The 20,979-nt window shown below is 46.5% G+C and overlaps 1 protein-coding gene and 1 long non-coding RNA gene across 2 annotated transcripts in view; one reads left to right on the forward strand and one right to left on the reverse strand.

The window, feature by feature from the left end:
• The window catches only part of CACNA2D4 (calcium voltage-gated channel auxiliary subunit alpha2delta 4), a 122,077-nt gene that overhangs the window by 69,351 nt on the left and 31,747 nt on the right, over nt 1–20,979 (reverse strand). The window contains exons 14-24 of the mRNA XM_042050150.1: nt 20,249–20,326; nt 18,837–18,917; nt 16,388–16,462; nt 15,360–15,446; nt 12,039–12,110; nt 7,765–7,826; nt 6,992–7,059; nt 6,825–6,870; nt 5,275–5,372; nt 3,020–3,113; nt 1,945–2,040 (exon numbers count right to left, since the gene is read on the reverse strand). Coding sequence (XP_041906084.1) covers nt 1,945–2,040; nt 3,020–3,113; nt 5,275–5,372; nt 6,825–6,870; nt 6,992–7,059; nt 7,765–7,826; nt 12,039–12,110; nt 15,360–15,446; nt 16,388–16,462; nt 18,837–18,917; nt 20,249–20,326 — 857 coding nt within the window. The remainder of the gene's footprint in view (nt 1–1,944; nt 2,041–3,019; nt 3,114–5,274; nt 5,373–6,824; nt 6,871–6,991; nt 7,060–7,764; nt 7,827–12,038; nt 12,111–15,359; nt 15,447–16,387; nt 16,463–18,836; nt 18,918–20,248; nt 20,327–20,979) is intronic.
• Nucleotides 864–13,404, forward strand: LOC121675101. Its single transcript, XR_006019954.1, has 3 exons — nt 864–873; nt 9,606–9,616; nt 13,273–13,404. It is a non-coding gene; the product is annotated as an uncharacterized LOC121675101 (long non-coding RNA).

Below are 20,979 nucleotides of genomic sequence, written 5' to 3' on the forward strand. Positions count from 1 at the left end.
TGGCCCGGCCGAGGCCCGCGGCGGCGGCCCCGGGGCGGGCGGTGGGGCCGGGCCGCCCGCGGGCTCTGAGGGCCGGGCCGGGCGGGAGGGGAACCGGGCAGGATGGAAGGGTTACCGGGCAGGATGGGAGGGTTACCGGGCAGCACACCCCGCGAGGAGCAGGGGCAGCGCCGGAGCGTGGATGAGGCGCGGCAGGTGTGAGCAGGTGGGCGAGGGAGGAGCAGGTGCGGCTGGCTTGTGGCCATTGCTCACTGCAGGGGCTGGGGAGCGGGGGAGGCAAGGGGATTAGGCAGTCTCCTACAAAAACAAACAACCCACCCCAAACATAAGGTTATGCAACTGTGGGTAAATCCTCATCTCCTCGGGAGACTCTCTCTTTGAGCAGAGACCTCCTAGCAGCCTTCTAGTATCTGAAGGGGGCCTATTGGGAAGGTGGAGAGGGACTCTGTTAGGAACTGTAGTGACAAGACAAGGAGGAATGGGTACAGATTGAAAGAGGGGAAATTTAGGTAAGATACTGGGAAGAATTTTTTTACTGTGAGGGTGGTGAGGAAGCTGCAACAGGTTGCTGAAGGAGTTGTGGATGCCCCAACCCTGACAGTGTTCAAGACTGGATAAGTCCTTGAGCAACCCAGGCTAGTGGGAGGTGTCCCTCCCCATGGCAGAGTGGGTCGGGAACAGATGATCTTTAAAGTCCATTCCAACCCCTTAATAAATTCTATGATTCTGTGATTCCTAGAAATGCAGGGATTGAAGTGTTAGAGAAAAGGGGTCCTTCCAAAGGTAAGAGGATGTATCGTGGGGGCATGGCAAGACAGGCAGTGGGTGCTCAGGAGAGACCACATGAAAATCAGGTCATTTCCTTCCCTGGAGGTTCATACAGCTTGCCTGGCAAATCCCTTTGTTTTCAGGCTCTTGTTTTGCTGTATATTTTGACGTAATGATAATTCCTCATTTATGATTCCTTCCTTTCAGGGGATTCCAGAAGCTGCTCCTGTGGGATGTGTGGGGGTCTGTCTCTGCAGCGTGGTGACTGTGCCTCTTTAAAGCATTGACCGCTGTTCCTGATGAGCAGTGGGGAATCAGGAGTCATGTTAGCCTCCTGCAGCACACGGCATTTCTCCCTTGTTGCCAAGGCTGCTACTCTGAATTGTTCAGACTGCTTCGAACACATGAAGAATGTCACCTTTCAGGCACAGCAGAGCTTAAATGTAGGACTCATGTTAGGGGAACTTGGGGACAGTGAAACAGCTGCCAAGAAGCTAATAACCACCACCTGCATGGTCCCTTTCTGTTCCATCTGCTGGTGTGCCTCTGTGACCTGTCCTTTCTTACAGCAGCATGCACCAGCCTTCGTGTTCAAAATGCAGCAGAATGCAAACTACCCTTTCCACGTCAAAACCCTTCACTGCACACACACTCCTGCCTTGAGGGAGAGGACAAGAGAATGAATGGGATGTGACAGATGTCAGTCACGTCACTTAACGTCTCACTGCAAGGCACTGGGATGCTGCTGCGATGTGGGCAATGTAAGAGGCAGAACAGAATAAATCTGGAAGAGGAATTGAGACAGAAAGATCAAACATAGCCAAGCTGCAGTGTCGCTGGGGCACTGGAGTGCAGAGCCTTTGCACTGCAAAATGGTCCTGGGGGTATGTAGTAACTGTGGGCATTGTCTGTGTCAGATGACTGAAGTCAGGGAATGGTTGAAGGTTTTCATTCAAATGAGTGCACTTGGGGATAGTATTTTAAGCAGAACTCAAAAAGAGAGGAAGACAAAGGCCCCCTACTCTGACTCTGTGAATCAGCCTGAATGCCATTAAGGTGTTGCTTCTTTCCATTCTATTTCTGTCTCCCCAAAAACATTTCTAAGGCTGGTGGTGATTTCATGCTGCCCCTTCAGAGACACTGACAGAGACCCCTTAATGCAGTTTAGGGACTTACTTGTTGGAAATTTTCTCCGAGCCCACATACAGGGCACTCCTCATGAGTCCAGCCCGAGTGCCCAGAAACGCCATCTCAACACCTGCCTCAGTGTCCCTGTGGAACAGAAACACACAGGCAGAAGCAAACAGTTCTCAGAAGAACAGCTGTGATCCCTGCCCCAGGGTGAGGGCCTTTCAAGCTCGAAGCTACATCTGGACACCTGGTCCCAAGTTCATTTGCAATATAACCCACCTACACCAGGAGTGATACTGGCTCCTCCCTGCTAATGGCAACAGGTTGTTACTGGCTGACAACTGGCAGGTTTAAGACTTGTCCTCAGATTTAAACCTTTGAAGTCTGCTTATTTCATTCTTTTTTAAGTAGACCATAAGCTCCTCTGTCCCTGCTAGCTTTGCTCCAGGCTGCTCTCATGAGGCTGAAGTGCAGGAGAGGAACAGCAGAAGGAGAATGGCTGGATCAGGGATGCAGAGAATGGCCAGGGTAGCAGAATGTGATTGAAGAGGGTGTGTTGGTGTAGCTGTTTAAAGCTGTGCTGATAATTGGGTATCCTAGCAGGATTGTCACTGGCTCAGCTTCTGTCGGTGCAGGGATACAAGGAACTGAAATGGGGACAGGAGGCCAGTGGCCATGTGTATCTGTAAGTAACACGTTGTCTGCTGGAAGAAGATCTGTGTGACATGATACAAGATACCACAAGCAACAGGTGCCTCACTGGAAGTAATAAAACAGAAAGTTGTTTGCTGAAGCCAGCCTGTGCAGTACCTGCCTGCGGTTCAATCTGAAGGCACCACCAACAGAGACAAGACTAAACTCCCTTTCTCCGCTGGAAAAACCCTTACCAAACTAAAGGCTCTCCCAAGGAGGCCCAGCCTACTGGAGTTCACTCCCAAGAGACGCTTTTCAAGTTATTTCTAAAGCTATTGTGCTATTTCTATCAGCTTTTGAGCTATTTCTACAGGGTCTTGTATGCTGTGCAAAAGTTTGTGACTGTTTCAGGCACTGCATAAATACACAGCATCTGGAGATGCATCTTCAGTGGTGTTCTACCCATATTTATTTCTCCTAGACTTACAAGGACATATTGAGGGCTAGTGTTGTCCAGTAGGCCTCCATGGGGGCAGTGACCACTGCATCAAACAGCACTTCCTGGACCAACTCTTCATCACCTAAGGAGAGAAAGGAAGAACAAAAATCAGGAGAGAAAGACATCTTTCTCCCTAGATGTTTTAGAGAGTCCCTTGGTGAGGAACATCTGCCTGTCCAGGACAGTGGATCAGTGTGGCACAAAAAAGAGGCCTCCCATTACAGGGCAGAGAAGTGGTCCTAGCACCCTGGGTGGTGGAAAGCACAGGAGCTGATGTCACAGCCAAGATTACAGAATTACAGAATCAATGAGGTTGGGAAAGACCTCTGAGAGCATCGAGTCCAACCTATGACCCAATACCACCAGACCAACCAGGCCACACTGAGTGCCATGTCCAGTCTTTCCTTAAACGCCTCCAGGGACAGTGACCCCACCATCTCCCTGGGCAGCTGTTCCAATAACTAATCACCCTTTCTGCGAAGAATTTCTTCCTAATATTCAAAATCATCAGACCCATTCCCCTCCAAACTCTGTGGAAGGGTGGTGCCCAAACAAGTGTGGGCAAGTGAGAGGCTTTCAACTGAAGTTATTCATTAGACCTTCACTTGACTCTTCCATTGAACAGGCTGTCCATAGCCATTGCCTCAAATCCCTGCCTTGAACTTTCTTCTGCGTATCCTGTAGAGAGGATACCAGCCACCATCTTCCACTCAAGTAACTTCCTTCAAAACCACTAATGACTTTTTTGTGGCTTCTACTCTGTCCCTTTGCTCACTGGCTTCTTTGTTAGCCCTCCTTCCTTACTGTGAGTCACAAAACATTGTCCTGTCCTGGTTTTCACCAGATGCTCAAGCCAGTCCAGGCTCTGACTCTAATCCCCTTTGCACTGGAGCTAAGAAGCGATTAGGAATCTTCCAGGTATCATCATGTTCTAAATGACGTGCCCCAGAATCCCATTTCTTTGACCTGCTTCGTTTCTCCATTGCCCTGCTTGCACTAATTGGTGAGAACATGGTGACCATTGTGCAGAAATGCCCCTTTCAGTGCTGTTCTAGGTGGAGCCACCTAGAACACCCATCACTTCAGTGTTTCTGGCACTGAACTTTCTGGGTTGATGTTCCAGGTGTCCCTTAATGTTTTATCTCAAGTTCTCCCAAATTTCTTTGTCACAGATCTCGGGATCCTCCTCTCCATAGTTGTTGTTATTCAAGCCTCAAAATCAGAGCCCATCATGAGATCTTTCCCTCTTCAGGCCCCCCATGTCTAGGATGTGTTCAAATCATATTTTTCCTCCACAGCACTTCCAAGTCTGCGTATTTCTCACCGTCAGCTCTCCTGAAACTTTCCTCTTCCCTGGCCTCTTCAACTCATACATCTCCTCTTTCCAGCCTACCCCAAGGACAGCCAGGAGGAGACTGCTCACATTGTGCAAGAGAGGAAGAATTACCAGATTACAGTTGATTTTACTTTTAAGAGATTCCCATCCTTGTGCCAAAGCTTTGTGCCTGCCTCTCAGGTGCAGCATTACAGGCAAAAGCTTGTACTTGGCACAGCTAAGGGGGCTGAAGGACGTCCTAAAACCCAACTGCTGTAAGGAATTCCTGTGTACAGCTGCCTATCTCTGCCCCCTGATAGAGATCCCATTCTTTAGTGGTGCTGTATCAACTGTAGGAAAATGGGACCTGGTGCAAGGGATGAGCAGCAGGGGGAGCAGGAAAGATGATAATCCTGTGACCACTTTTTTCTCCTGGATCAGTTACCTGCTGTGTTTGGAAAACAAAATTAATAATCCTTGTTCTGAAAGAATCCATCTCTCTCTAGAGGGCACCGTGAGTCCTTGGAGGATGATGCCTGGGGTCCCTGGGAAACTGAATCATCTCAGCACTTTTCCTGGCTTCTGCTATTGCCCCCTCTAGCCCAGTCAGTCAGTCTTAAACCTGGTGTGCAGCCCCTGCCAAGCTCCATTCAAGCCTTCCATTTTCCAGTATTTCCTGTGTTGAGACCTCCAATAAGGTTGAGTTTTGTGTCAGCTTTGAAATGGAAAAAATCCCCTGACAGAGACAAGGAGGTGGATCCTCAGCTCATTTCCACTTGTGAATTAATCTGGCTTGAGTTCAGTCCTGCCTGTGTGAGCAAACGGCACAGGAGTTCAGTCTGACACCAATCAGTTTGTCACAGTCCCCTCTCCCTTGTGATGGGTACAGGAAGACCCCAGCAGGGCCCTTTCAGTGCCTGGGACTCACATTCCAGGTCAGGCTCCTCTCCAGTGAGGAAACGGATCACAGCCTCCAGCTGGCTGAGCTTTCGGTGGTCGGGATCAATGTCGGTGATGCAATAAATCCTGGTGGGAAGTGGAGAAGAAGCCCAAAAGGGCAAAGAGAAACAACAGTCAAACAAATGCTCCTGGAAGATAATAACTGCAAAAAGAAAGTCAGCAAGAAACCTTGGTCTACAAAGTCTTTACCATTGCTGCATGTTGTGCCCACTCTAAATCCAACAATGTGACTGTAAGTCAAACCCTACCACTAAACCAAACACCAATTAACCCAACTGCTGTGCTTAGTGGGGCTGCTGTGTTCTCCAGCATAAGCTCACCATGCAACAGAGCTGTTCCAAATCCTGCCAGCAGCCTCCTGCGCTAAGCTGTGTAAGATGTGTACGTGTGCCTGTACAGACAATAACACTGTGATGGAGAGACCTGAAAAGCAGAGGGTCATGTGCAATGTGAGAGCAGACCAGAAGCAGAAAAAATAAAGAGAGGAACAAAATGTGATATGAGGAATGATCCTGCAGTGTGATAGGGTGACAACAAAAGCTGTCCCACAGGGACAACTGCAGGAGCCTCAGAACACAGTTTAGGGAGAAGTGGAAGAATGTATTGGAAATGCTCTGTGCTGTAAAAGAAACCAGTCTTTTAATCCAGCTTCCAATTTTGACCGCTCCGTTGTCAGGACAAGGGAGAGGAAGGGGTTATAAGAGAGAATCAAAACGCACAAAGGGGCTGAAAGGAGTGATTTATGAGAAAGTCTAAGAGAAATGAATATGTAAAGTGTGGTAAGCTGACACCTGAAGTCAGGAGTAAAAGGAGAAGTTGCTGTTTGTGTCTCAAATGTGCTGCTTGTGAAACTTGACAGTGTAATGAGAGGTGAGAAGGGGTGCAGGGATTCTTGAATATAGTTATTTTGGCTTTGATACAGCCTGGGTTCATGTGACTGAGTGGGACTGAATGTTGGGTTCGTGAAAACCCCAAACCTCACAGCAATAAATGGAAAGTGCCGTGCTTCACCCTGTTTCATATCCAAACCAAGCAAAACCATAAGTTCTGCTTGCTGTTGAAACAGGGGTCATAAATCACCTTCATGTTCACCAGAAGTTAGGTCTAGGCTCAGTTCAGAAGGATGCCAACCAAAAATAAAACTAGAATTTTAAAAAGCATTTGAATCTCTCACCAAGCTTGCAACAAAATTCCCTAACAGGTCTGACATACTGTAGGTTTTGTAAGACAATTCTGAGCAACACGAGGGGGAACAAAGTAAGTCTGAGCACAGAAGACTGAGGATAAATCTCAGCTGTTTCTTAGGAGAGGAATGTGCCAGGTCTTGATGGGATGTCCCAAAGGAAAAGGTGAAACTCAATTGCATGGAGACAACCAGGTCTTTGCAGATACAGCACCTGAACAGCACTGCTTTTTGTCTGGGCCACAGAGGGTGGTGAACTCGAGCCAGATTGCTGGGAACTTTGCCCAAATATCATGACAAAGTCCTGTGTCACTGACAGGATTTCCTCCACTTACCATTCATTTGCTAAAGACAAGTCTGGCTGGAGCAGGTCGTGCAAACCTGAAACCAGAGAGTACATGGAGTATTCAGTGAGGAAGCAGACAGACACATGCAGGCTCTGAAGGAGAAGTGAAGTGGTGACATTCAGAGTAGCTCCCTTGTCCCTTTCAGATTAACCTACCTTCTTCCACTGACGTGTTCCCCAGCAGAATGTACTCCCCGTGCCCCCTGGACAGCACAACACCCAGGCTGTGGGCAAGAAGGAAAACAGAGGGCTTGTCAGCAAGGAGAGATGGCATTCCCAAACATGACACTGCATTCCCTGCAGTCACAACCCTTAAAGACATTAACTCCCTCCACAGCTATTACACAAGAACATCACTGGAAGAGGATTAAGTGAGATCCGATTTCAGCACAGGGGGCTAAGGAAACTGTATGCAGAGCTCTGAGGCATTGCTGGTGACAACTATTTTGGCCAACATTGTAGGTCCAGGTCAACGATAACATTTCTCAAATCTGTGCCAGCTTCAAACCATCTCAGCTGGGGGGAAAAAACCAACACCCCCTCCCTCCCCTCCTCCCCTCCCCCAATTTCATTCATTTGTTATTTGTTGTTTTATAATTTTCAGTAACAATGCAACAATGTTGAGGTTTTTTTAAAGCCATACACCATATTCAGTGGAAATGAAAATTTAAGCTGTCTCATTTCTCTGAAATGAAACAACATGCTTTACCTAAGGTATAGATTTTGGACTCTGAATTTCAGGTAAATCATAATATACCTTTTGAATTGACCCCAAATAATATTCTAATGGCTATAGGAACAAAGAAGTCAGTTATGCCTACTGCTCTACCTATGACTTGTAGCAAGATTTATGAAGAGAAGGGACCAATGTGCTGTCCCTGATCAGACTTCTGATACACTGTATTGGTGCCACACGAGTCCTTGCTCACCTGAAGGGTGTGCCACTGATGTCCGTGAAGAAATAATCATTGGTGAGGAAGAGAACTCGTTTCTGAAATAAGAGGATGAATAAGAGAGACCATCTGACACACCAAGGGCGTAGTGGTGATGGAGACCTGGGATACATGTCCCCAAGGCTAGGCAAAACCAACACCTCACACCCTGCTAGGGCTGGCTGGAGGCAGGGATGAATGTGCAGTATTCAGCACACCCAGCACCTTGGGACTTTCAGGATCCAGGCAGCCACTCTATCTTTCCAATAAGGGCTTCAGATAAACCTTTCTTTGTTCCAGGGCTCCTGCACTGGCTGCAGGAAGGGGTGGGGGGAAGCTGCCCTCCCTCTCGCCTCCTCCATGCACAAGTGCTGGGGCCCTGCTGCTCTTCTGCTAGACACAGCAACCTTGACAGCTTTGCACATCATCATCATCATCATCATCATCTCCAGCAGGAGCGGGGCTCAGGGGCAGATAGGAAGGAGGGGTGGAGTTGAAGGAGAGGCAGAATGGCAAATCTACCCTCTGTGTGGGTGGGCAGCCAGGGCCAAGTCTCCCCACTCCTGTGGGAAACACTGATATTCCTGACATTTGCTTTCATGCCAGAGTGGAACAAAACATTAGCATATTCCAATTTTGTTTAAAAAATCAGTACAAAAAAAATTTACATTTTCAATTTGGAAAAAAAGTGCTGTTTCAAATCCAAGCCATTCTGATTCCCATGCAAATATTTTTTTCAGACTGACATTTCAACTGAAGACATTTCAGATTATTGAAAGCTGCTTCAGAACTTCATCTGTTTGCCAGACTGGCCTTTTCCTGTAGGAAAGTGTTGATTTCAGTGGAACTCTTTTCCAAAGGAGAAAAGTTTCTGGAAAGTTTCTATCCAAGCCTTATGCCAGTATATGAACCCTAATATGTTTAAAATCCTAGACCCAGTCTGAGAACGAGGTGAGAGGATGTGTGTGGGAGACAGGGGAGTGAACACAGAAAACTCAGTGTTCCCCAGGGAAAGTTGTGCCTGCTCTGACCTGCTCGAGCTGTGCAGCCCTGGAAGTGGAGCGGGGCACAAAGGGCTCCAGCTGCACAGTGTGCACCAAGTTTGTGCTCGCTGGGCTGATGGGGCTGGGGGATATCGTTAGGTGTGATGGGGATTCAGGATATTGTTAGGTGAGGAGGTGGCAAGTGGCTTAACCCCTTTCCTCCTCTCTCTCCTCCTCCATGTGTGGCAACTGTACTGCTGAACAACAGGATCTTCTGCTGTGCCAAGACCACACAGAGTCACCAAGGTTGGAAAAGACCTCTGAGATCGCTAAGCCCATCCTTTGACTTATCACCACCTTGTCAAGTAGACCATAGCACTGAGTGCTGTGTCCAGTGGTTTCTTGAACATCTCCAGGGATGGTGACTCCACCACCTCCCTGGGCAGTCCATCCAATTTTTAAATAACCTTTTCCGTGAAGTTATTTCTCTCAATGTGCAAGATCTTCCAAAGGGCTGTGATACCCCCAAAGAATGTCACTTAGTAGTGTTTTGGTGGCTGTGGGTGGTACAAAACCCTCCCTTTTCTTGCCTGTCTGATCTGATGATGGATGCAGGGAGGCATGGAAAAGACCTGGCCACTACTCTGAGACCCTTTCTTTTAGCAGGGCTTGTTCTGCTCATCATTTTCCCCCCTAACCTGCCCCTCTTCTGGTGTGTGCCCAGCCATCCCCAAGACAGCTGAAGGTACCCTCACTTATCCAGGGGATGGAAGAGAAGCAGAGGCACCCTTGAGCCAAGAGGGGCTGAGGATGATCAGGCAGGGCTTTGCTGCATAGTGAGGATCAAGGGAGAAGAGCCTGGGCATGTTGGCACAGTGACAGGACGGCGGACTGCCATCCCCTGCAGTCTGGGAACATGTGGCTTTCCAGACTGGATGCTGTGCTAGGCATCCAGGCCTGGCTATTGCCATTTCCAGAGCTTTGCCACAGCTTCTACCCGTGTCCTCTCTCTTTTGCTTTCACATTCACAGCCCTTCTGTACTCAAGCTGCAAGCAAAGGCAGTTCTGCCACTAGATCTCCCTAACGACTGCCTCTTGTATTTGTTCCTTATTTTTCCCTCTCTACCTCACTCTGTTCTCGATACCTTCCTGAAATCAATGTGGGGTATTGACATTTACACGGCTGACAGAATAATTTCTATCCCCTTCACTCAGGTCTTCTCTGCACAGTCTGGCTGCCTCATTCTCTTTGTTTCAAGGCTCTGTCAGCACTTTCTTTGTTTCGATGCTGCTCTGCTTCATCAGCTAGCAGAGTACAAGTGGGAATTACTGAGCTTCATTTCTGGTTTCCACGCCATGTGTATTCTGATAACAGTAAAACTGTCACATACTCAGCCTCAGTCCCCTACTGTGCTTCATAAGGCTTCCAGAGCTGCAGAATGAAACAAATAATATCTCTTTACCAAGGCTACTTTTTATTATCTTCTTTTTCCCCTGGCTAGGGGAGCAGAAGGATGTCTCTAAAATATTGAACTACAAAGATTATCATTGGATGACTCAGAAGAAGTGTTACTGAGGGTGCACAAAGAGGTTAAACTAGCAAAATAAGCCATCTAGACCTACAAAGAATAGATCTTGCTTTAAAACCTTGATTACTTTTCTGACAGAATAACTAAGGTAATGGATGAAGGAAATAAAGGACATGCAATATATCTGGGTTTATATAAAGTACTTGAAACAGCTTCTCATGAACGTTTATTCCAAAGAATCGGTTAAAGTGGGCTTAAATAAGATATGGAGGGAGAACCAGCTGCAGCACTGTAAACAAAAAGAAACAGTAAACAACAGGCCATCAAGTGAAAAAAATCTAATGGGAGGAACAGAATCTGCCTTAGCAGCCCTTCTGCACAGGGATCTATCTGTAAGACAAAATAGAACAACATTTCTCTGCATACTGAAAAAAGTGTCTCAACAGCCCTTAAAATTAGAAAGCCTGGATGAAAAGGAGAAGTGGGTTCCATGTGGAAAAATGGCAACTGGAAAAAATAGCTAAGAAACACAGAAGTGAGGGTGGCAGTTCCAGCGCAGCCGTGGGAGGGAACAAAAATTGAAGGGACAGCAGAAAGGAGATTGGGGACTCCCTGTTCAGAAATACCCTATTGCAGAGAATAGCTGCTTTGTACACAGCAACAGGGAAACAGGCACATAATTCAGTGAAGCCCTGGTACTTGTGCACCAGAAACGATAGAAGAATCAACAGAACAGTCATAATAGCTGAGAAGTGTGCAAATATTTCAAATGCAGATGTTGGCAAAGCCCAGGAGACAAAAGGCAAAGCCATTGACAGGTACCTGAGCGTTGCAAACACCAAGAAAAGAGAGAAAAAAATTAGTGACAAGATCTAGCAGGACAAGCACTCAGAGGAAACAGAGGGGTGTCTTCATTAGGAAATGGCACCATTTCAGCAGTGGCTGGGAGCATTTGGTTTGTTGGAATTGGTGCTGACTGTGGCTTAGCATGGGAGCAGTTCAGCCAGCTGCTGAAAAAAATGCCCTCTATAAAGGATGGAAAATTTTCCTGAAATATGGAAGACTTCTGGGCAGTGTAACTTGCAGGACTCTGGAATACTTCCTAACAGGAAACGATGAAAGCCAAAATCTTTGAGAGAGTTAAATAAACGTGAATGAAAAAGTACCAGTGAACATAAACGTACAAGATAATTTCACACTGACTCCATAGGAAGATGTATAACCCTGCCCTAGAGCTGGTAGGGAGTGTTCAAAAGTCTCCATTTCACTAAGGCTTTTCATAAAACCTCTGCAAATATTTGCATAGAAATTTAATCCTGGACCTGGATAAAGGGAATCACAGTCTGACGAAGTGAGGGACTAAGTTTTCATGAGTGGTTTTGGGTAGGGAAAGAGGGTGGCAAAATAGTCTCCAAATCTCGTTCTAAGTCAGTTCAGCATTCTAACTCTTGAAGATCTCTGATTCATTTCACAGCCCTATAAACAATGAACAACATGCTTTTTGGCTTTGCCTGGACAAAGTAGGGAGCTGAGAGACGTTTCCAATGCCTTTCCAGGAGCAGAATATTGGTAGGTGTAATGAGCACTTCTAATGATGCTCTCTTGTATGTCTTTAGCACATGCGTTATATACATGGTGAAACAATAAAATCCTCACGCTCAGGAATGCTGAACATTAAAAACCACATCCTTTGTGGTTTTTCAGCATCCACTTCCCATCCACTCCCCTGTGTGACCTGAACAGAAGGATAATTTCTTACCCCTTTGTCCACGGGGACCTTCACATCCATAGAGAGGTAGCCTGTTTCCCCATTGATCATAGCAGTTCTCAGCTGCAGAGGTGAACAAGCTTGGTATTAGTGACTCCAGGCAGGGCAGAGCAGGAATGAACAGAGCCACTTGTCATTAACACACATGGGCTGGCAGAAAGAATCACTGTTGGTTCCCTCTCCTCCCCAGCTCTGTCTTGCTTCTTTTGAACAGAAAACCTGTTTGCAGTGGTCAAAATCCTTGTACGGTCAAGCTGATAAGTGATAAAGAATAGTAATAGTTTATCCTGAAAGCTTGTTGATATGTCTTTTTAGCAAAAAGAAAGGATCTGGAATCTATGAAATTGCCAGTCCCAGTTACAGACTTCACTGTTTGGCAGCCAGAAATTCATTAGCACAGTGCTTTGAGAGCCTGGAAGAGGAGAAAACTGAGAAACCCACTAACTCCCTCAGACTGAATCCAAAGCTCTTTGACATTTTTAAAACTGATTTATAAATTATAGGCTGCATTCAGCACCACTTCTGAGGTGCAGCAAAGCAGCTGTTTAGCACAGCAAAGCAAGACTGTGTGAGAGCAGGGTAGGCAGTGAGGAGACCACTTTATTCAATCCAGGTTCCAAAAGTAAAATGTAATCTTCACAGTGACTCCCAGCCTCTTGCAAGAAAGATCCAGGAAATTTTTCCATAAATACAGAGGCTTTGACTTCAGGTCCAGCCTGCCAGAGCATATCAAGTCTATTGCTTCAGGCTGGATAGAAAAAAATAGGTGGAAAGTAACTTACTCATTCACAAATTGTTTCCTTACTTCCAGAGACAGGCCCCCATTCAGGTGCTAGCCAGTCTCAACTGCACTGGCTTTACAAGGCCACGGTTTTGTTTATTATGGCTGTTTGATGTGGGTTATTTACAGACCTAGAATATGAAGCTCACGTTTCCCAAGGCCCACATCTTGGAAATGAAAACACTGACTGGTACTATTACTCCTTTTTGGCTAAGAGTGTTTGACCTCCTTCCAGAGCCTCGGCATACTCTCTGTTCTGGTCTGACAGCCTGCAGGATTTGCCGTGGGTTCTGGGTTTAGAATCATAGAATATCCTGAATTGGAAACAAGGATCATCAAGTCCAGCTCCTGGCCCTGCACAGCACCATCCCCAGGAGTCACACCCTGTGCCTGGAGCGTTGTCCAAACGCTTCCCGAGCTCCGTCAGGCTGGTGCTGTACCCAGTGCCCAGCCACCCTCTGGGGGAAAAACCTTCTCATGAGACCCAACCTAAACCTCGCCTGGCACAGCTTCGGGCCATTCCCTCAGGTCCTGTCCCTGGTCACTGCAGAGAGGAGACCAGTGCCTGCCCCTCCTCTTCCCCTCTCAGGGAAGCTCTAACAGCAGTGAGGTCTCTCCTCAGCCTCCTCCAGGCTGAACAGACCAAGAGACCTCAGCCACTCCTTGTATGGCTTCCCCATCAGACTGTGGCCCTTTTTCCTCTCACACTGTGAATATCCCTGTGTTGCTTTACAGGCAAGCCCAAGCCCTTGCTGCTGCCTGGCTGCAAGTGGCATCAGTTGGCATTTTCCAGGCAATGCCATCTTCCCTCCCCTGGATTTCTTTTTAGCAGCTGGCTGTATTACACATCATTAGCACTTGGGCATTTTTTTCCAGTCTGAATGTGCTGCTTATCAGTGTTGCTGAGATTATACTGCAACTGATGTTGAGTCTGTCATTGATCTAATACCATAGCTACAAATCGGAGTGTTGAAATGTTGGCAGCTTTCTACTGCAGTGGGTGTATCTTGAGAGTCTCTAGACTTGCTGAAGTCACACTGCAGATATCACTCACGTCACTGAATGTCTCTGCACCCTCAGCGACTGCAACCTTTCTTTCTTCTGGAAGATGCAGTACAAGAACACAAAGTGGCTTTTGTTTTTCATGCTGGCTTCGTGACCTTTTTTTTCCCCTGGATAGTTTTACTCTGGTTGCCTATAGAACCTTACACTTGGTATCATATTTGCATTCAGGTGTCATTGTTAGCTGGTCAGATAGGAACCCGTTAGCCAAATAAATATCAGAGCAAAGCAAATTCCTTTCATTTCCTGGACTTGTTTTATTTTTTTTTTAATAGCAAACTAGGCAAAGAGGAACAGATCTAAAAGTGGCTCCAGTGAGAGAGAAAACTACAGTGGGAGCAAAGTCCTATAAGAGATCAGTGAACCTATACAAAGCTGCTGGCAACTTGCATCTTGATGGTTCCACTGTATGTAGGACCTCTTTATTTTTGTCTTGCTTTCCATGTTACACAGCCAGTTCTGCTGTGTTCCCTTTCTCAATTTGCCACTCTTCCACTTCCCAAGTTCCTTTGATGTTGCCTTTGTACTTGGCCTGCACTAGTGGCAGTAGCTACTTTGATCCTCTTGCTGCTCTGTTTGTCCTACCTGTTTAAGTGGATATCTATAGCATCAGATCCGTTTATCTCAGCAGTCTCCCCTGTAATCCAGAAGCATGTGTCTCACAGCTAATTCTATCTTACTCCAAATTCAGTTCTTATCTTAGTAATTTAAGTATCTATTTCCTCCTAGTTCTGAGTAAAATGAAACCAGCCACAGAAGAACCTCTCTTTATTCTGATTTTGTCTGGGTTCCTAGATGTGCAAAGCAGCAATGTGCAGCTATTAAAGGTGCATGCTGTTTCTTCTTTATCACTTTTTAATAATTTTGCTCCAAAGACAGTAGAGAAGGTTCTTTTTTAATCTTTTTCCTCTGGTCAGTTATTGTTTTCAGTGCAATAAGGTGGTTTCTGGATTTTTTTTCCACCCAAGTGTCTAAGTCCTTTATCCTCTGTGTCCACTATTAATAGTGACTGCAAGCTTTAGTCTCTTGATGAATGTACTTTCTTCCTTGTTGCAGATCTCGTTAGTTGAGTGGCTTCAGCTGCATCTCACATTCTGCATGGATGGGTGACATCACAGGACACTGCCACACTCCTCAACTACTCTGGCTCTGTATTAAGGCAGCATCAGAGCCTTGTACACACAGACTGGATCCCTGGAGCATCCTCCAAAGTGCTTCCTTCCTCCTCCCAGCACTTCTCCTTCTTTGTTCCACGAGAAGGAAGACTCATACCGGGAAGGAAGACAAGCACTTGGTAGGGGAGCTTCATGCTTTGTCCTCTTGTAGACCACCTGTCTCTTAGCCAGAGCCAGTCAGGCACAGAAAACCACCAGGAGTGCCCACTGCTCCCCCACACCTTCTGTACAGGCACACAAAGTAGTAGAAAGAAGGTGCTACAAAAAAGGCTGAATTCACTTTCGGATACTCACTATTTCATCCCGGTCTTCCCACTCCACTTCTGAGAGATCTACACTGTTGTAGTTCGGCTTAGGCTTCAGTTTCTTTCCTTCTTTATACTGGCATTTAAAAAGAAAAAAAAAGAAAAAAAGAAAGAAAAATACTCAAGTAAGCAGCTAGATAACTTCCTAAGCTAAGCCTTTAAGAACTGGTGTGTAATTTGAAAAATAGGGGTGTCTCATTTATTCTCTGACGAGGAAGGCAGCGTTTGTGCAAGTATCTCCTTGGTCCCATGTCACGTATTTCTGTATGCAGGCTGCTAGGGGAGCTCGAGTGGGACAGGCTGCTCCAGGAGCAAGGGACAGACAGGAACACAGCTAAACGTGCAGGTGAAGGCTGTGGCCTTCTTCTAAACAGATCAGTACAACACATTTGCCTGCAGGAAATCAGGTTTTTCCCTGCAGCTAAGAGTATAATCCCATTAACATTATAATACCAGCAGGAGATCTCTTCTGATGGGAGTCAGGCTTTGACTCCGCTGATGGGAGACTTTTCACCTGGAGCTAATTGACGCAAGATCCCACTAATCTCCGGGGTGAGGGAAAAGGCGTGAATGGGACTAGGAGAGGCCAATTTACGGCGGAAGGATGAAGCAGCGCCCTCGCCTAGCTTTGCCTTGCCCCGCCCTGCAAACACGGCGTGTCCCTTCTCTTCGCACCCTGAAGCGGCTCCCCGTGCCTGTGGTCTCGCTGTGCGAAGCTGCCTTTTTGAAGACAGCTGCTGTGAAGCCCCGTGGTGGCCCTCTCTCTTGTGGTGACCACACTAATGCTTACAGCTGTGTGCAGGTGGCTTTGTGCTGACCAGCACGTGTCTGAAATGGAAAATCATCGCGTGCCCGGGCACCTCAGCAACGAGGCCAGCTGGTCCTCGGGCTCCTGGGTGCCTGTATGTCAGAGGCTGGTGGCCTTCACGGCTCAAAAAGCCCAAAGAAATCAGAAGCAGCACTGAAAGTCACTGTTTTCAAGCCAGCAAAGGTTCTCAGATCCACAGCTCTACGTACCAAGGGACGGAGGTCTGGGTGTGAAAGGATGTAGCCGTTGTTGGTGTTCAGGAAGGCGTATCCATGGACACCCAGCTGGAGAAAGAGGCAACAGAATAATCAGAGCTTTAGCTACAAACACTGCTGTGGAATGGGTGCTACTGATACCCTGGCACCACCAATATTGAGAAGTATTTCCCTTTTAAAGGTATTGATCAGCAGAAGATAGAATCCATCCCAAAGCAGGTATCTGTCTGCTCTGTCTGCGCTTGGATGCACACAAGGATGTGCAGGTAGTAGGTTTCTGCACACATTCAGAAAAATATGCCCTGCTAGAGCCTGACTGTCATCGTGGACAATTACCACGCAGAGGCAGACTGAGCTCTCCAGAGCAGGCACAGCAGAGCTGCACAGGGAATGGGCAATGACGGGCAACGTTGCAAACAGCACAGAAACAGTGGGGACAGGTCTGTGTGCCCATCACTGCACCGCAGAGCACCGAATGCACAAGTGAGGATGAATCTCACTCATGGCTTCCCTGGAAACCCAGTCAGCCTTCAGAGGAGCTCTGCGCTATGTTTCAGTATTGGCAAGACCAGACCTAACCCAGGCCAATTGTACAAGCCTGTAGCCTTAAAATGCTGTTTAAGGAATAGCAGAATCTAACAAGAGCAGACACTGGCTGACCCGATCTGCGAGCGATTTCCGAGAGAGCGATTACTCAGCTCAAGCCCATATATAATGCAAGTTCCAGCTACACCCTGAGTTGCTAAAAAACTGCAGAGAGCCTGTGCTTGCCAAAACAAGAGGTGTCTCAAGGAAAACAATAATGGATAAGGTTTCTGTCTTCAATAAAAAAAGTTGCACCTTTATTTTCCTATAGAGCCAATCCTGGAGGGATTACAGTAGGGAAGTGAGGAGGTAAGTCATTTACAATCTGTCTGTGCATTCAGGGAATCAGTTCTGTATTTCACACATGCCAGACCAAAACTTTGGACCGTCTCTATGTGAAGCAGTTTTTTGAAAGGCACACTTGGCTTAACTGAGTGTGGCAAGAATGAAACCAAGACACTGGATCAGCAAATTTCTTTTTTGGCCCGTAAAAGCTGAAATTTCCCAGCCCAGTAAAAGCACGATCGTTAATGTACAAGCTCCAGAGGGCTGGGACTCTGGAACTGGTCCTTTTGGAACCCATATGCCAGGGAATTCGAGTTGAGGATCCTACATTTCCAAACTGGTCTGGAGTTGGAAGAGTTTCTGAGAAGATGTGTCCTGCCTCTGATATGAGGAAATCCAAATTTTTTCCCCCTCCTTTCCTGGCACTGCTTGGAGGAAAGGACAGTAACCCTCCTTAGCCCAGAAGAAAAATTATTGTCTATCTGTCCTTTGAGTGACACGGAGAAAGGAAGATGAAAAGGCATTATTCGTATACAGACCATAATCATACAAAAATTGGCCCAGACCAGCCAGCTTTGCATGCTGAAGGCAGGCACCCTGGCATGCACAGTCCCAGGGTTGTCCGAAGGATCATTTCCTGCAGCTGCCTGTTCATGGTCTGCCCTGCATCCATGTCTGGAAGTGCCACAGAAATTCACAGCTTCTGACAGCACTTTCAGTCCTGTGAGTCTTCAGCAATCGGATTCTGGACAACTGCCTCACTGGTAGTAGTTGTCTGATAGTTATTTAAGAGAAACCGAGAACTTGAAATGTTGGCTCAAATTGCCAGATTTCATGGTGGTCCTTGGATGTGCTTGTTGTCTCCTGGTGTGCAGCCTGACTGAGCAAAGGGTCACTGCATGGAATTTACAGCAGAAACCAAACCAAACAGTGCACCTCTGGGGGAATTTCCTAGGGATGAACATTTTTTTTAAGATACACTGAACGTAGAGCTAATGGCAAGTTTTTTGACTAACAATTCTGGAGAGCAAATACTCTATCCAGGTACTGCACTGAGTGAGAGCCAACTTTCTGTATGCTGTCCTGCCAAGAAACCATCATGCTGATCTGGAGAAAGGAACCTCTAGGCATGACAGGAGAGTTGGCTCTCCACAATCCATTCAGCCCTCAGTTTTTCTGCTAAGAATATTGACAGTGAAACGAGAACATTTTTTGCCAGCTGGCATGGCAACTCTTGCCCACTGGGAACTGGATATAAAACTTTAATTCTTCTAAGGCTGTCATCTCTGAGGGATCTAGGTTGGTGACCATCAGCATGCGAAGGTTCTATGACCTTTTGCCAACCTGCTGGATCACCCAGTCCTTGTTTTCCTGAAGCAGCCTAAAAGCTTGTAATAGTGAATGATTTCATATGTGCTGTACAGAAACCACACACCACTCCACTGAACAACTCTTCCTTTATGCTGGTAGTTTTTTTCTGCAGAGCAGAGAAATGGCTTTTCAGTCATGCCCGTGGAAGTATGAGTAGTGACTCTGCTGTGCAAAGGAGCAAATTGCATTAGCTCAGTCTTACCTTATACCGTGGAGCAAGTTTTAACAGCTCTCTCAGTGGTACATCGGAGCCCACCACACCCAGAAGAATGCCATGGGATCGCTTTAAAACAAAGGAGAATCCATTTTCAGAAGCAAGACCTGGGTAGCTTTCTACCTGAAAACACATTATTGTCTCCCTAGTAGTCTCTCACCTGTCCCCTCTAGGCTTGTGAGAATGTGTTTATTCAAAACCAATTAACATACTTCAAAAAGTCCAAAGAGGTTATTCCAGTGTTTATGCAGAAGAGTATTTCTACACAACACTAGTCAGTATTGGTTACTGCGATTCAGAAGTAACATAAAATCACTGGGAACAAGGTTTGAGGGCAACCCCTGCATTCAGTATGTGTAAATACCAATAAGGTCAAGACAATAATGCAAACCAACATGAATGGGTTGATAAATTGGGCCAACTAAATCAAATGCCAAATACAAAACTGTTAACCTAGAAAAAAGGATATCTCCCCTCCATGACATGGGGATCTGGTTGTTTAATGAGCATCTGGAGAGCACGATGGAGAATTACACACAGGCTCCCACTGCAGTGCTGTGCTAATGCAGGCTAAGGCCAGCCCCAGGTGGAGAAGGCAGACAGTTGTTTGTAGGACCTGGATGAAGAGTCTGTCCCTCATACAGCAATGGTAAGGTACCATTTTCCAATTTAAAAGGATGCTGAGAAGTTAGAAATGGTGCAGAAAAGAGTGTCTAAAGGGTTTCAAACCCCAGAGGAAATGCCCTTATCAAATAATCTAAATGATTCAACCTTTTAATCTTATCAACATGGACAGGTTTGACTTTATGGCAGTGTAGAAGATACTTCCCACGAGAACTTACTAAAGGGTACAGGCTTTTTAATCTAACAGAGGAAGCCATTATGACAGGAAGGTGAGGTCAGACAAATTAAAAGCGGAATTTAGACACCAGTTTTTCATGAAGAGTTAGAAACCACAGTGGAGAGAGCTTGGGGCTGGATGCCTTTCTTCAGTGATGCTTTTGCCAAAACCAGGGTATTTAGCTCATCTATGTGAGATGTAAAGATCTGCAATAAAATGCAGACTAGACAAGGTAATCACTAGAAGAGGTAATCACTAGAAGAGGTAATCACCTCTTCCAGCCTGAAATTTTAGGGTCTGTGAACTAGGCTCTGAAAATGGAACGGATAAAACAAGGAGAAGTGTTGTATTTAAGGGGTATTTTGAAGAAATAGCATCCAGAGGAAATGATGGACTATCATTCTGACAGATAAATTATCAGCCATGCACCCTGCCAGAGGTCTGCTGCCTTCCCTAATGGCTGGATGTTCATTCAGAGGCCCTTTAAAACCCCACAAGTCCCGCTGCATCCCGTGCCCTCTGCCGGCAGAGGAGAGCGAGCCCACGCCCACTCACTCACCGTCTCATTCTTCTTGCTGAAGACGGGCATGGCCACTGTCGTCATGAGCAACAGGCTCTGAGCCTGCGATGCAAAGAGCTGCCACGGGACAACAGGATGGGTGTTAGCGAGTGCAGGACCCCAGAGAGCCCCAGGGAAAGGCGCTGCAATTCCCAAGGACCCAGATGTTGACTGCAATTGGCCACCTCCTTGCCTCCCACACTTCTTGAAGAACAGATGGCAGCACTTTTAAATACTGGGTTGTGGGATGGACGCTTGCTCGTGTGGGGTGATGAGGATGGGATGAAAGCCAGTGAAATGCGTTGAAGAGTTGTTTTAATGAAGAGACAGGAACGTGTAGTAGCGGTGGCACAATTCATATCCACCACTCTTTAAGAGTGTACACATGAGCACTTCCACAATGAGTGCAAAAACCACCAACAAGGAGCACAGCACAGAGAAAAGCAACGCAAATATGAGCAAAACCACAAACAAGGTATCATCTACACTACAAACATATGAACACCACAAACGAAAAACACCACAGACAAATATTTAAATGACACAAATACACACAAAGCCTACTTATATATACTTGTCACTCAACCCTCTAAGCTTAGGAAAAAGAGACAAAATCATGATCCAACAGATAACACCACAGTGAGCTATCTCTATGAGGGACATGGGACATGCGTGTATAATGGCATAACAGATGCTCCCAATTCAACAGAAGACAGATGCTCCAAAAGCAC

The sequence above is a fragment of the Corvus kubaryi genome, unplaced genomic scaffold (assembly GCF_017639235.1).
Source record: "Corvus kubaryi isolate FWS band 111438036 unplaced genomic scaffold, C.kubaryi_AGA036_p1.0 72, whole genome shotgun sequence".
In the NCBI taxonomy this organism is placed as follows: Eukaryota; Metazoa; Chordata; class Aves; order Passeriformes; family Corvidae; genus Corvus; species Corvus kubaryi.